The sequence below is a fragment of the Schistocerca piceifrons genome, chromosome 1 (genome assembly GCF_021461385.2).
Source record: "Schistocerca piceifrons isolate TAMUIC-IGC-003096 chromosome 1, iqSchPice1.1, whole genome shotgun sequence".
Classification (NCBI taxonomy): Eukaryota; Metazoa; Arthropoda; class Insecta; order Orthoptera; family Acrididae; genus Schistocerca; species Schistocerca piceifrons.
This window is the reverse complement of record NC_060138.1, coordinates 1,226,479,782-1,226,496,612: the sequence shown is the minus strand read 5'-3', so window position 1 is coordinate 1,226,496,612 and position 16,831 is coordinate 1,226,479,782. Positions and strand designations below refer to the sequence as shown.

At 43.9% G+C, this 16,831-nt stretch overlaps 1 protein-coding gene across 1 annotated transcript in view; it reads right to left on the bottom strand.

Moving 5' to 3' along the window:
- The window catches only part of LOC124779577 (Down syndrome cell adhesion molecule-like protein Dscam2), a 432,737-nt gene that overhangs the window by 230,081 nt on the left and 185,825 nt on the right, over positions 1–16,831 (bottom strand). The window contains exon 7 of the mRNA XM_047253719.1: positions 11,191–11,344. Within this exon, the coding sequence (XP_047109675.1) occupies positions 11,191–11,344 (154 nt within the window). The remainder of the gene's footprint in view (positions 1–11,190; positions 11,345–16,831) is intronic.

Sequence of the window (16,831 nt, the reverse complement as noted above, 5' to 3'; positions counted from 1 at the left end):
CTTCGTTGGACGCCACCTGGTGGCGTTTCGGACACGTGACGCGGTGACAAAAGTATTTAAGCAGAGCAGGCACGGAAGGAGGGTGACCTTAGCGAAGATATAGGCTGCAAATCGGGAAATCCATTGAGATAAGCGACTTTGACACATGGCAGATTATTATTATTGTGAAGAGCCTTTGAAGGAGTGTCTCGAAAACGGCGAAGCCGATCGGAAGTTCACGTGCTACTGTCGTGAGCATCTACGGAAAAAGGTAGTACAGTGGAACTCCACTACGCGCTAAATGGTTTGGCGTCCACGACTCTGCAAGAACGTGGAGTTCGGAGGTTTGTCTGCTCTGTAAAGTAGGATAATTGTGATCTGTGGTATTTCTGCTGAAAGAGCACAATGCTGGTGCGCGCACAAGTGTTTCGGAGCACACGATTTGTTGGACATTGTTGAACATGGAGCTCCGCAGCCAGACCATCCGTACGTGGTCACGTGTTGACCCAACGACATCGACAACTGCGATTGCAGTAGGCACAGGACCATCGGGATTGGACCTTCGATCGTTGGAAACGCGTCGCTCTTCAGGTGAATCACATTTTTGCTACACCAGGTCGATGGTCGTCTCCACGAACGCCGTCATCGAGGTGAATTGGGGCTCGAAAAGTGCTGAGCGCCACAGGCTGATGGGAGCAGCATGACGCTACGGGAGACATTCTCCTCTGCTCGCATAGGACCTGTGGTAGCAATCGAAGACACTATGACAGCTGCGAACCACCTGCATCCCTTCATGCTTGGTACCTTCCCCGACGGCGACGTCATCTTTCAGCAGTGTATACAGGGTGAGGCAGCTACGTCATAACACCACTTGTATCTGCCCAATCGTAACAGATAGAAAGATGCCGTTTGGACAGTGAATTGCAGCGACAGGGGCTACTCGAATACATCACATTTCATGTTTGTGCTATTTTTTATTCCAGGTACATGAGGCCATCTTTGTTTTTTTTTTTAAATGGAACCCTATGTTAAATTTTAGCGTAACATGATGGGCTTAAAAAGACGGTTTCAAATATGTGTATATCATAATATTTAGGCGAATAGTTTTCGAGACACAGATATGTTCTCGTATCGTGTTCGTCCTTCGAAGCGGCGTTGTCCAGTGCGACGTTTCCTGCTGTGTAGAGTACAAGGTAAACGTCGCGAGCCCGTCCTTACACAAACACGCTCATTTACCCGACAATAGCAACACAAACTGCGATGTTTTGCGCAAAAATTAACTGATGATGTCGCGCAAATATTATTCAGTTATTTGACCACTGTGATACCAAAGTAGTAGACAACATACAGTATTAAAATACTACAAGATGTTAATACATTTTAAGTAACAGAAATACAAATGTAAATGATGAGGCCCATATTGGTCATAATTATTTCGTACATATTTTTTTCCATTTGAAAATACGAGGGCAGTTCAATAAGTAATGCAACAAATTTTTTTTCTTAAACAGGGGTTGCTTTATTGAGGATTGAAATACACCAGGTTATTCCCCAATCTTTTAGCTACACAGCACTATTTTTCAACGTAATCTCCATTCAATGCTACGGCCTTACGCCACCTTGAAATGAGGGCCTGTATGCCTGCACGGTACCATTCCACTGGTCGATGTCGGAGCCAACGTCGTACTGCATCAATAACTTCTTCATAATCCGCGTAGTGCCTCCCACGGATTGCGTCCTTCATTGGGCCAAACATATGGAAATCCGACGGTGCGAGATCGGGGCTGTAGGGTGCATGAGGAAGAACAGTCCACTGAAGTTTTGTGAGCTCCTCTCGGGTGCGAAGACTTGTGTGAGGTCTTGCGTTGTCATGAAGAAGGAGAAGTTCGTTCAGATTTTTGTGCCTACGAACACGCTGAAGTCGTTTCTTCAATTTCTGAAGAGTAGCACAATACACTTCAGAGTTGATCGTTTGACCATGGGGAAGGACATCGAACAGAATAACCCCTTCAGCGTCCCAGAAGACTGTAACCATGACTTTACCGGCTGAGGGTATGGCTTTAAACTTTTTCTTGGTAGGGGAGTGGGTGTGGCGCCACTCCATTGATTGCCGTTTTGTTTCAGGTTCGAAGTGATGAACCCATGTTTCATCGCCTGTAACAATCTTTGACAAGAAATTGTCACCCTCAGCCACATGACGAGCAAGCAATTCCGCACAGATGGTTCTCCTTTGCTCTTTATGGTGTTCAGTTAGACAACGAGGGACCCAGCGGGAACGAACCTTTGAATATCCCAACTGGTGAACTCTTGTGACAGCACTACCAACAGAGATGTCAAGTTGAGCACTGAGTTCTTTGATGGTGATCCGTCGATCATCTCGAACGAGTGTGTTCGCACGCTCCGCCATTGCAGGAGTCACAGCTGTGCACGGCCGGCCCGCACGCGGGAGATCAGACAGTCTTGCTTGACCTTGCGGCGATGATGACACACGCTTTGCCCAACGACTCACCGTGCTTTTGTCCACTGCCAGATCACCGTAGACATTCTGCAAGCGCCTATGAATATCTGAGATGCTCTGGTTTTCCGCCAAAAGAAACTCGATCACTGCCCGTTGTTTGCAACGCACATCCGTTACAGACGGACGCCATTTTAACAGCTCCGTACAGCGCTGCCACCTGTCGGAAGTCAATGAAACTATACGAGACGAAGCGGGAATGTTTGAAAATATTCCACAAGAAATTTCCGGTTTTTTCAACCAAAATTGGCCGAGAAAAAAAAATGTGTTGCATTACTTATTGAACTGCCCTCGTATTTACTACTGATCACAATGCGGAGCAAATACGCAAAAAGATGCAAAATGCATATCGGTACTGTACATGATACAAAACCTTACTGAAGCATGTGGTCAAAATGCTTCCCCTCTGCTCCAATGCACAGTTATAGTCGCCGTTCGAATGATTTATGAACGGCTGCAAGGGTGTCACGTGAGATGTCAGCACACGTTTCCATGATACGTTGCTTCATATCATCTGGCGTAGTTGGTATTTGAGCATACATTTTATGTTTGATTTCTCCCCACAGAAAAAAAATCAACAGGGGTCAAATCAGGAGACCGGGCTGGCCGCTTCACCTCGGCACGTCGTCCTATCCAACAGTCAGGGGCTTTTCCATTTAACAGCTCTGTAGCTAGACGGGGAGAGTGAGCAGGACAGCCATCATGTTGGAACCACACGCACTGACGCGTAGTTAGTGGTACCTCTTCCATCAGAATGGCAGAACGTTTCTCAGAAACTGCGCATAGTTATTGCCATTTAGCATACCCGGAATGACGTACGGCCCCACAATAACATTTCCGACGATGCCGCACCACACGTTAACACTCCACGGTTGCTGATGCTGTACAGTCGTGGACAAAACGAGCGAGACCCCTCGCCTTTCCGTTATGCTGATCCGCACAGCTTTAAAGTCTGCTACACAGCATAACAGGCAAGGCGACCAAGTGCTACCAACATACTATGCACAGGCCTGAAATTGAAAAACCATCCGAACTTTGTCAGACTGTTTTCAATCATGTCTAAGACTATATTAATGCCGATTAGTATGTTAAACACAACATGTAAATGTAAGATATAAATGAAAGAAGAAACGCTAATTAGTATGAACTGTACTAATAAAAATGAATTTCAGCTTATCGAGATAACATAACTGTTTTAGTAAGACAAAGTACCCCAGATCACTACGAATTAGCAAAATATTATGCGCATTCGGCCGCGAAACGGTCTGTGTCAACGTCCAGACCAGTCATACTGGATTACCGTTGCGTAAATTTTCTTTACGTAAGCAACTGTATCTTTAGATTGCGTTCACATAGAGGCTCACTTTTTTACACCACCAAGGGACCGTATACCGCAGGAAGTGCGATACATTTCCGCTTATTATGTCTACCCGTACTCGAGGTAAACGGGTTTCAACGGTTGGGTAGGCAGATAGACGGTCAAGAAAGTGATACTAGTAGGGTTCCATTTTTACCGATTTAGGGGACTAAATCCTAACAACGAAAATAGCTACGACAGTTACTGAAGAAGAGGGCCGCATAAATAATCCCCCCCTACTCTTTATTCGAAATGTTCTAGTTGCAGTCGATACATCAGCATATTAATCGTAGCTGCGCTTTCGATCCAAATCACGTTTACAGGAAAGCAAATAAAATCCATTTTCCTATACACGTGGTAATTCAGATCCTAGTATTAATGCCACCGCGATTTGGAAGTGCGAGCATTCCCATAGCTTAAGAAACACTCCGGCTAATGAACGTTTCTTGGCTGTGGCGTGTCTAATGGAGAATTCGAAACATTGTAGAATACGTCTGGCAGCTATGTCACCGTTTATTTCCTGGGGTGGTGCAGAATTATCCTACTAAATTTACTCGCTAATAACAGTATTTGGTATTTCGATAAACATCCCGAATGATTGTCACATAAACGGTGACATAAAGGTAGAACATTCATGTTTTTGAGTCCAGAAAGCTCTATGCAACAGAAACTGCAGATCATTTTACCATTTTCATTGCGAAATTGCCGGCTTATTCATATCTGAAGTAATAATAGAGGGCTGTTTGCCTGGGGTGTCTGCTAGCGCAGTGAAAGGTGTTTGCTACTGCAAGGGAGGTCTGGTTTGTTTTCGATTCTAATCTCGATGGAGGCAGATAGACTATCAATAAAGCAATTTTAAGAATTTCTCGCGCCCCCAATACGTTCTTTTGCTACCTTTAATCTGTACCGGCGCCCTGCGGATGTCAATATGAAACTCTTGTAGAATTTCATACTTGTTACTGCCTGCTGTTTCCGCTTCTCTCAATAATTGAATTGATTTTTAACTGAATTTCGTTATGAATCTTCACGTATTGCTAAATTTTCGCAGTATGACTGGTCTGAACATTGACACAAACCGTTTCGCGGCCGAATGTGCACAATATTTTGCTAATTCGTATCGATCTGGGGTACTTTGTCTTACTAAAAATTATGTTATCTCGATAAGCTGAAATTCATTTTTATTAGTACAGTTCATACTAATTAGCGTTTCTTCTTTCATTTATATCTATTATTTACGTGTTGTGTTTAACACACTAATCAGCATTAATATAGTCTTAATCATGACTGAAAACAGTCTGACAAAGTTCGGATAGTTTGCCAATTCCACGCCTGTGCACAGTATGTTGGTAGCACTTGGTCGCCTTGCCTGTTATGCTGTGTAGCAGACTTTAAAGCTGTGCGGATCAGCATAACGAAAAGGCGAGGGGTCTCGCTAGTTTTGTCCACGACTGTACATGTCGAAGCCAGTGAAGGTTCTCTATTGACCAGTAATGAATATAATGCAAATTCACATTACCGTGGTTGGTGAAAGTTGCTTCATCAGTAAAAAGCACCCGTTGAAGAAACGTTGGATCATCTTGTAGGCGCTGCAGAGCAAACCGGCAAAATTTCTGGCGCCGTTCAAAATCCACACCGGAGAGTGCTTGATGTGATGTGAAACGGATGAAATCTATGCCGGTGCAATATGCGTAGAACACTTCTCTGACTTATACCACATTCCGAGGCGATACGTCGCGGCGAAACAGTAGGGTAGTTATGCGCCAACATTAGAACGCCCTCTTCATGTACCTCGCCAGTTGCAGTTTTCTGCCTTGTCCTCTGTACGGCGTTACGTGATCCCGATTCAAGTAGTTTTTTGCAAATACGTGCAAGAAGCTGGCGCGTAGGACGCTCACGATCAGGATATAGCTCTCCATATCTCTTTACTGCTCTAACAGCATTTCTTCTGCATTCACCATACACTAGAAGCATGTCTAACTTTTCTTCGTTGGTGTACATGTCTGCTCCAAGAAACTGTGACGGAAATGCGATGTCTCATTACCCCAGCAGCACATTTATACCCTTCTCTCCAGCTACCTCGTGCGTCACCTTGTGATGTTATCGAGAAGCAGGAAAACAACGCCTTGCCTGTTAAGTTCCTCAGTGGTCAACAGGAAAGGTCGCACTGGACAACGCCGCTTCGAAGGACGAACACGATATGAGAACATATCTGTGTCTCAAAAACTATTCGCCTAAATATTATGATAAGCACATATTTGAAACCGTCTTTTTAAGCCTATCATGTTACGCTAAAATTTAACATAGGGTTCCATTAAAAAAAACAAAGATGGCCTCATATATCTGTAATAAAAAATAGCACAAACATAAAATGTGATGTATTCGAGTAGCCCCTGTCCATACAATTCACTGTCCAAATGCCATCTTTGTATCTATTAAGGTTGGGGAGATACAAGGTGTGCTATGACTTAGCTGCCTCACCCTGTATATGCGTAATTGTCCGTGTCTCAGAGCCAGAGCCTTGCTACAGTGGTTTGAGGAGCAGTATAGTTAACTCACGTTGATATCTCGGCTACCAAATCCGCCTATTGTAAATCTTATGGAACCCACCCAGGGTGACATCACCGCTTATGCAAATCGGCGACCCGTTATTGACACGAATTACATGACCTGCGCCTAGACATCTAGTGCCACATACCTCCACAAGCCATCAACAAACTGTCGGATCCCTGATATCCAGAATCAGTGACGTATTTCATTCCAAAGACGGACTAACAATCATGTCTTGGCTCATCGGTGTATAACAACACTATAAAAAGGGGCACAATCCGGTAATTATGGTAGAAGTGCACTGTATCGAAAAGTACGTTTTTCCGTTTTGTCAAGTGGATAGCGTTACATTTTTGAGCATTTAAAGCAAGTTGGCAAAATTTGCGCCTCTTTGAAATATTATTTAGCCCTTAAGTCGCGAGGTGATTTTTATGTGATGTATACCATAACGTAGGGTCTCTAGGACCCCTATGTTTAAACCGAGATATAATGCATAAATCATTTGAAATTGTCAATTTATGCTATATAACATTTATTTTTACTATTATTGAAATGTTGTATAAAATACTTCTAGTGTATTTTATTACACTAAAAAAAGGCTGCAGAATTTTACTATTTATCACACAAACGCACATAATTTTGTATGGTTCTTTTAAATAGTACACAGAAATAGACTGGTAGAGTACTGAATTTTACATTCCGAAAAATCATACAATTCTGCAGCAAATAAATTTGCAAATAAAACTAAATTCCAGGGTATAAATTTGCGCATAAAAATTCCACCAGATACGTACCAAAAAAGTCTGTCAAATTGATATTCATTGCTGGGAACTACATTTTTCTTATCACCACTCAGAACACATTCGATTTTTAACAGACACTGTAAGTATTTCATTGAATAGACAGACAGATCCCCATCACAACTTTCTTCGTCTGAATGATACTCTTGTTCGATAGCAGAACTGTGATCACTGCCTAATGTAAAATCGTCGTCTTTTTCGTCTATTTCTTGATCTATATCACTAACACTTTCCTCCACAGACCGATTAACAATTTCGTCAAACTCGGTTAAAGTTAAAAATGACACATTCGTGCCAATACATTTTGAGCTGTACGGTACCGTATTGGAGAAAACAGGTACATAGTTCACGAGTCGCGGTCTAGGAGACTCCAATACTTATCAATAACACGTGTCAACAATAAACGAAGAAGGCGATAATGCAACCAACAACAAAACATCGTAGGCTTGGCAATTAAAGGGGGATCGGGGGAGTATAGAAGCGTTCCACCAAAACTTTCCTTGGAGAGCGAGGTCGAAAATTTTCGCGCGCTCTGAGAGACCACACCTCATGAGTTAAGGGCTAGATCTGACTGAATATTAGCGCAGCTTTCTACAGACAGGACTTTGTAATGGTACTTGAATTACGCAACCATTACGGCACCTCAACTCAACCTCTCGATACCAGCAATATTCTACTGTGTTTCTGTAAAGTAGTTAGCATATTTCTGAGACAACATTCAGATTTGATTTGATTAATGTAGAGGTACTTTGATACATCGATATGTTTATATTGCAATGATATTATTCTTATGTGTATTCTTTCTTTTGCCACTATGATACTTGTCGTACTTGTAACTCTTGATTTTTGGGCGCGTAAGCGATTATTAGTTAGTTGTTAGAGAGTCGGACCTTGAAAAGGTCAAGTCTTGGACGTCATGTTGGGAGGACGCACAACGTAGTCAGCTAATAAAATGTGAACTTTTACAGTGAGGAACATGTTTTCAAGTATGTTTTGTATTGTGAAGTGATGTTTCGTGTGTTACGTGATATTGCAATAAAAGCAATTAAAAGGAAATGTAACTTAAATTCGGAGTGCTGATTATTTTTTTATATCACCATTGTGCTAACTTTGAAAGGCTTAATCTTCAAGAATTGTTTGTGAAGCGCATCTACAAAACTTTTGAATATAGCAGAATAAAACCTAGGCCTCTTTGCATCCGAGCTTGGAATCATCACCACCTAGATTTTCGATGATTGAGCCATGATTTTACAACGAGACCAGCGTGGGAAACACGAAAAGATGAGTGCCTAGTTTATTCATTATTACATGAAATGACATTATTAACTGTGCTCTAATGACACCTGCCACATAATAACTTTGTTGTTGCCCGAAAATGCAGTATTTAGCAGCGTGAGCAACACCACAATCATTATTAAATTTTGACCTTTGTTGTGGTAGGGTTGTTAGAACTTCATTATAGATAACTGCACCATTTGCGAAAAGTCTGGGACTATAGTTAGTATTTTCTGCAAGGTCATCATAATGAATCACGAACTGCAACAGGTGCAATTATTTTCACCGGGAGACACCGGAAGTTACCTCTGCATCTCTCAGTGATACTCTGTCCAAGATAATATGCTGTGTCTCGCTACCAGAAACCCTCACTCGTGTCACAAATTTCCCTTCATACCTCATACGATCGTACTTTTGATAAGTTTAGATGTTTAACCATTTAAGGTAGTGCGCTGCAGCAATGGTTGTCTGACTTGCTGGTGGGACACACCATGTCACACCAGTGTCTGCAGAAGAGTCACTACTCAAGATAGTGTGCTGCAGCGGTGGTTGTATTGCACTCCCCTGGGGCATACACAACGCACCAATCTCTGTGGATGAGTCAGCACCAAGATAGTGTGCTCTGCCCCGTGTTGTTGTTGTGGTCTTCAGTCCTGAGACTGGTTTGATGCAGCTCTCCATGCTACTCTGTCTTGTCTGTGCAAGCTTCTTCATCTCCCAGTACTTACTGCAACCTACAATCTTCTGAATCTGCTTAGTGTATTCATGTCTTGGTCTCCCTCTACGATTTTTACCCTCCACGCTGCCATCCAATGCTAAATTTGCGATCCCTTGATGCCTCAGAACATGTCCTACCAACCGGTCCCTTCTTCTAGTCACGTTGTGCCACAAACTCCTCTTCTCCCCAATTCTATTCAATACCTCCTCATTAGTTATGTGATCTACCCATCTAATCTTCAGCATTCTTCTGTAGCACCACATTTCGAAAGCTTCTATTCTCTTCTTTTCCAAACTATTTATCGTCCATATTTCACTTCCATACATGGCTACACTCCATACAAATACTTTCAGAAACGACTTCCTGACACTTAAATCTATACTCGATGTTAACAAATTTCTCTTCTTGAGAAACGCTTTCCTTGCCATTGCCAGTCTACATTTTATATCCTCTCTACTTCGACCATCATCAGTTATTTTGCTCCCCAAATACCAAAACTGCTTTACTACTTTAAGTGTCTCATTTCCTAATCTAATTCCCTCAGAATCACCCGACTTAATTCGACTACATTCCATTATCCTCGTTGTGCTTTTGTTGATGTTCATCTTATATCCTCCTTTTAAGACACTGTCCATTCCGTTCAACAGCTCTTCCAAATCCTTTGCCGTCTCTGACAGAATTACAATGTCATCGGCGAACCTCAAAGTGTTTATTTCTTCTCCATGGATTTTAATACCTACTCCGAATTTTTCTTTTGTTTCCTTTACTGCTTGCTCAATATACAGATTGAATAACATCGGGGAGAGGCTACAACCCTGTCTTACTCCCTTCCCAACCACTGCTTCCCTTTCGTGCCCCTCGACTCTTATAACTGCCATCTGGTGTCTGTACAAATTGTAAATAGCCTTTCGCTCCCTGTATTTTACCCCTGCCACCTTTAGAATTTGGAAGAGAGTGTTCCAGTCAATATTGTCAAAAGCTTTTTCTAAGTCTACAAATGCTAGAAATGTAGGTTCGCCTTTCCTTAATCTTTCTTCTAAAATAAGTCATAAGGTCAGTATTGCGTCATGTGTTCGAATATTTCTACGGAATCCAAACTGATCTTCCCCGAGGTCAGCTTCTACCAGTTTTTCCATTCGTCTATAACGAATTCGCGTTAGTATTTTGCAGCCGTGACTTATTAAACTGAAGGTTCGGTAATTTTCACATCTGTCAGCACCTGCTTTCTTTGGGATTGGAATTATTATATTCTTATTGAAGTCTGAGTGTATTTCGCCTGTCTCATACGTCTTGCTCACCAGATGGTAGAGTTTTGTCAGGACTGGCTCTTCCAAGGCGGTCAGTAGTTCTAATGGAATGTTGTCTACTCCCGGGGCCTTGTTTCGACTCAGTTCTATCAGTGCTCTGTCAAACTCTTCACGCAGTATCGTATCTCCCATTTCATCTTCATCTACATCCTCTTCCATTTCCATAATATTGTCCTCAAGTACATCGCCCTTGTATAGACCCTCTATATAATCCTTTCACCTTTCTGCTTTCCCTTCTTTGCTTAGAACTGGGTTTCCATCTGAGCTCTTGATAGTCATACAAGTGGATCTCTTTTCTCCAAAGGCTTCTGTAATTTTGCTGTAGGCAGTATCTATCTTACCCCTAGTGAGATAGGCCTCTACATTCTTACATTTGTCCTCTAGCCATGCCTGCTTAGCCATTTTGCACTTCCTGTCGATCTCATTTTTGAGACGTTTGTATTCCTTTGTGCCTGCTTCATTTACTGCATTTTTATATTTTCTCCTTTCATCAATTAAATTCAATATTTCTTCTGTTACCCAAGGATTTCTACCAGCCTTCGTCTTTTTACCTACTTGGTCCTCTGCTGCCTTCACTACTTCATCCCTTCTGCCCCGTATGTCTGGATATTTTCAGTGCAATTCCGTATCTTTCCCAAGCTAACCAGCACTTAGCCCCACATCCGCTCGGCCAGTCGGACCAGCTGCCTCACCTGTGGCCCAGCCTGGCGGCGGTGAGCGCCTGCCCGTCCAGCCTCCAGGTGAACTGCGGGGGCGGACTGCCCGCGGCCGAGCAGCGCAGCGACACGGGGGGTCCCGGGCTCAGCGCCTGCTCGATGAACGTCGACTGCAGCTCCGGCACCGTGTCTGCTGGCAGAAGGTCTCCATTAATTGTCAAGATGTCGCCTCACCAACTAATGACAAAACTCACTGGACTAAATATTAGCACAATGGGCGCTTTGGATGATGATGATGATGATGATGATGATGATGATGTCTGGATTGTGGGGCACTCAACTGCGCAGTTATCAGCGCCAGTACAAATCTCTACCGCTGACGTCATGGCAGTCAAGTGATACTAATGCGCAGGGTACCCCACAAAGGAGTTACTGTTTGAACTTCAATGACTGAGGCGGTATTAATGATAACTTCATCCAGTTTTTATTACGTGGGGCGGACAATAAGAAACGGAACATATTATTTTTTTGAAAGGGGGTTGGTTTTATTCAGGATTCCAATACATCGTATTATTTCCCACTCTTTTATGTACAAAACCGTATTCTTCAACATAATATCCGTTCGGTGCGACTACCTCACGCAACCTTACTACGAGAGCCTGTATGCCTACATGGTAGCACTCTACTAGGCGACGTCGGAGCCAACATCTTACTGCGTCAATAATCTCCCCATCATCCTCAGACTGCTTCCCACGGAGTATGTCCTTCATTAGGCCAAACAGATGGAAGTCGGAAGGTGCGAGATCTGGGCTGTAGGGTGGATGAGGAAGAACACTCCAAAAATGTCTCTCAGTACTATGGGACTTAACATTTGAGGTCATCAGTCCCCTAGAACTTAGAACTACTTGAACCTAAATAGCCTAAGGACATCACACACATTCACACCCGAGGCAGGATTCGAGCCTGCGACCGTAGGGGTCGCGTGGTTCCAGTCTGAAGCGCCTAGAACCGCTCGGCCACTACAGCCGGCAAGATCACTCCAATGCAGTTTTGTGAGTTCCTCTCGGGTGTACAGATTCGTGTGACGACTTGCATTGGCAAGGGGGAGGAGAAGTACGTTTGCACGTTTGCGACGACGAACACGCTGGAGTCGTTTCTTCAATTTCCTGAGATTAGCAAAATACACTTTAGAGTTGATAGTTGCACCATGAGGGAGAGCATAACCCCTTCAATGTCCTAGAAAACAACTGAAGTGACGCTACCGGATTAGGTTACGGCTTTAAACTTTTTCTTCGAAGGAGAAGTGGTGCTGCGTCATTCCATACAGTGCCGTTTTGCCTCCGGTTCGAAGTGATGAACCCACGTTTCATCTCCTGTGACAATGTTCGACAATAAATTGTCATGATCAGCCTCGAAACGCGCAAGCAATTCCGCACAGTCTGTCCTTCGTTGCTCGTCATGCTCTTCTGTTAGGCGGCGAGGAAAGCAGCGCGCACACACCTTCGAGTATCAAAACTGGTGGGCGAATGTGTAAGCGCTGCCAACAGAGACGTCCAGTTCCGAAGCGAGTTTTTCGATTGTGATCCGACGATCGCCTCGAATGAGACCGTCACGATGCTGAAACATTTTGGTAGTCACAGCTGTGTGCGGCTGAATGGTGCGCGGGAGATCAGACAGACTTACACGACCCTTTTGCAATGATGGCAGATGCCTCGCCCAACGATTCATCGTGCTTTTGTTCGCTACCAGATGTCCGTAGACGTTCTACACACGCCTATGACTATCTGCGATGCTCTGGTTTTAAACCAAAAGAAACGCACCTAACCGAAATTGGCCGAGAAAAAAATGTGTTGCATTACTTATTGACCGCCCGTCGTATATTGTGCTGTCATGACGAGTGTGTGTAGCCATTCTTTGGTTTAAATGGCTCTAAGCACTATGGGACTTAACATCTGAGATCATCAGTCCCCTAGACATAGAACTACTTAAACCTAACTAACCTAAGGACATCACACACATCCATGCCCGAGGCAGGATTCGAACCTGCAACCGCAGCAGCTGTGCGGTTCCGGACTGATGCGCCTAGAACCGCTCGGCCACAGCGGCCGATAGCCATTCTTTCTTTTTTTTTCAGTCGTTAGTAACTACATTTATACAGAATGGCTGGACCATGCTCTTGGTGCAACGAAAGTTGATTCTTATTGGAAATGTGAAAACATGAAGACAGTACAGAGACGATGACAGGCAGAGTCTGATACTGCGCCACTGCCACGTGTAACGATAACGAAAATTCGCGACAAATTTGAGCGTGCTGTGAAGGAGGGATCGTGTCAGCAACAAATCTATAGTGGACGAAACAGGAGTGGACGCAGTGGTACAAGCTTTCACAAGATTCCCAAAGAAGTCCATACGGTAAGATGCGCTTGAATCAGATGTAAACAAATCAAGTTTTCACCGCATTTTCAAGCAAGCAAAGCTGAAAACCCGCGTTTCTAGGTTGCTTCAGGCGATGAATGAGGACGATCCGGATAGGTGTCTCGAATTTTATGAATGGATTTGCGACAGTGAATAATAGATTGGTCTGATAAGGCGACATTTAAATCAAATGCAACCATCAATCGATGTAACTGTGTGTATTCGGCAAGAGATATTCCTCATGTAACGGAAGAACGAGCTGATAATCTTCCCGAGTAGTCAGTGTGGTGTGATATGTCAGAGGACTTTAAGGGCCACTCTTTTTTTGAAGGAACAGTGACAAGTAAAGTATGTTATCATGTTGCAATCCGCGCTGTCATAGGCGCCTTGCCACAGGTCCGACCGGGTCCCCACGTCGGAGGTTTCTAGTCCTCCCTAGAGCATGGGTGTGTGTGTTGTCCTTAGAGTAAGTCAGTTTAAGATAGATTAAGTAGTGCGTATGTGGTGTCACCACCAGACACCACACTTGCTAGGTAGTAGCTTTAAATCGGCCGCGGTCCATTAGTACATGTCGGACCCGCGTGTCGCCACTGTGTGATCGCAGACCGAGCGCCACCACAAGGCAGGTCTCGAGATACGGAATAGCACTCGCCCCAGTTGTACGGACGACGTAGCTAGCGACTACACTGACGAAGCCTCGCTCCTTTGCCGAGCAGATAGTTAGAATAGCCTTCAGCTAAGTCCATGGCTACGACCTAGCAAGGCGCCATTAGCCTTACATAGCAATTGATAATTATCGTCTAAAGCATGTCTCAACAAGAACGATGTATACAAGGATGGATTAAAGTTAAGTATTCCAAAAGCAACGTACTTTTCTTTATAGCATTCATTGAGCGTCCTGTTTCAGACGTCACGATATTCTGCGTGAGCTTATAGCGTGCATATCTGCCCCCTCAAAATAACACTGTGTCGGCACTTCTGTCGACACATCACATGGCGACGAGTTAATAAAAGGGTCTTTTTCTTTCTAATTGCTTACATTTACTTGTGTCATGGCTTCGCCAGATGTACTGTCCGAATTTTATCGCTTGCAGAATCAGCAGACGCAGGCGTTATTGGATGCCCTTGGACAGCTCGTCCAGGGTCAACGCGCACTGCAAAACGATGCGGCCGCCGCCGCTTCATCGCTACCGCAGCCACAACATGCAGTTGCACCACCGTTCCGTAATTTTCAGGCAGACGTGGAATCCTGGACGGAGTGGTCACGCCAGTTTGGATTTCATCTCGCCGCCTACAGAATTCAAGGTAACGAGCGGCAGCCTCATTTATTGGCGTGTGTAGGGGTGCAAACGTACCGTGTGATAGTGAAATTATTTCCCCGACGCGACGTAGCAACTCTGTCCTACGAGGAAATTTTGTCTGCTTTAGATGGTGTGGGTTCCTGTAGTCATGTCCTAGTTCATGAACCACGGGCAACGTATGAGTGGCCAAGTAAGTGGTCCCGACAGTTGGGATACCAGTTACTTTGGAATAAGGCTGGGCATCTCGGACATATTCTGAGTCGTGGTCACCTTTGTGCTCATACGGCAAAGACTACCAAATCCACCGGTTAGTCCCTCAGCCGTCAGGGGTAAAACCCAATAGGACTCGGGGCAAGTAAGGCTAGCAACCTGCTTCCCTCGTACTTTAAATATGATGCTGGCAACAATCAGAGCAAAATGCCTTGGACCTTTGGAGGTGACGCAGTCCCACCTCTAACTGACAAACCAGGGACTCCTAAGATACGACTTGGCAAACAAATGGTAATGAGATGGGGAGCTATTAATATCAATGGGGGCTACTCTTGGAAGAAGGTAGAGCTGGAAGAGGCTGCAAGTAAGATGGGGCTGGACGTTTTAGCTGTTAGTGACATTCGGGTAAGGGGTGAGAAAGAAGAAGAAGTGGGAGAATACAAGGTCTACTTGTCAGGAGTCAAAGCAGGAATAGCACAAGGGGATGTAGGGCTTTACATCAGGAAAGAAATGGAACCCAGCATAGTTGCAATAAGGTATGTAAATGAACGACTGATGTGGATAGATTTGACAGTGTCTAGCAAGAAAATTAGGATTGTGTCAGTATATTCGCATTGTGAAGGGACTGATCAAGATAAGATGGATAGTTTTTATGAGGCACTCAGTGATGTAGTTGTTAGAGTAAAGGACAAGGACAGTGTTCTGCTCATGGGTGATTTTAACGCCAGGATTGGAAATCGAACAGAAGGGTATGAAAAGGTTATCGGTAAATTTGGAGAGGATATGGAGGCCAACAGGAACGGGCAGCAACTCTTGGATTTCTGTGCCAGTATGGGCTTAGTAATCACAAACTCCTTTTTTAAACATAAGAACATTCACCGGTATACCTGGGAAAGCAGGGGAACCAGATCTGTCATTGACTATATAATAACAGATCAGGAATTCAGGAAGGCTGTGAGGGACACACGTGTATTCAGGGGATTCTTTGATGACACTGATCATTATATAATCTGCAGTGAAATTGGGATTGCAAGGCCGAAAGTGCAGGAGGTCAGGTCCATATGTAGGAGGATAAAAGTGGAGAAACTTCAGGATAAGGAAATCAGGCACAAGTACATAACAGCGATCTCAGAAAGGTACCAGTTAGTTGAATGTAGTCAATTACAGTCATTGGAAAAGGAATGGACAAGGTACAGGGACACAGTACTAGAAGTGGCTAAAGAATGTCTTGGAACAGTAGTGTGTAAAAGTACGAGGAAGCAAACAGCTTGGTGGAATGACACAGTCAAGGCAGCCTGTAAAAGGAAAAAGAAGGCGTATAAAAAATGGCTACATACTAGAACTCAGGTAGACAGAGAAAGTTATGTTGAAGAAAGAAACAAAGCCAAACAGATAATTGCAGCATCCAAGAAGAAATCTTGGGAAGACTTTGGAAACAGGTTGGAGACATTGGGTCAAGCTGCTGGAAAACCATTCTGGAGTGTAATTCCAGAAGGTAAGAAGGAAATGACAAGTATTTTGGACAGGTCAGGAAAACTGCTGGTGAATCCTGTGGATGCCTTGGGCAGATGGAGGGAATATTTTGAAGAGTTGCTCAATGTAGGTGAAAATACGATCAGTAATGTTTCAGATTTCGAGTTACAATGGAAATAGGATCACAGTTGAGGAAGTGGAGAAAATGGTCAATAGATTGCAGTGCAATAAAGCAGCTGGGGTGGATGAAATTAAGTCGGAACTCATCAAGTACAGTG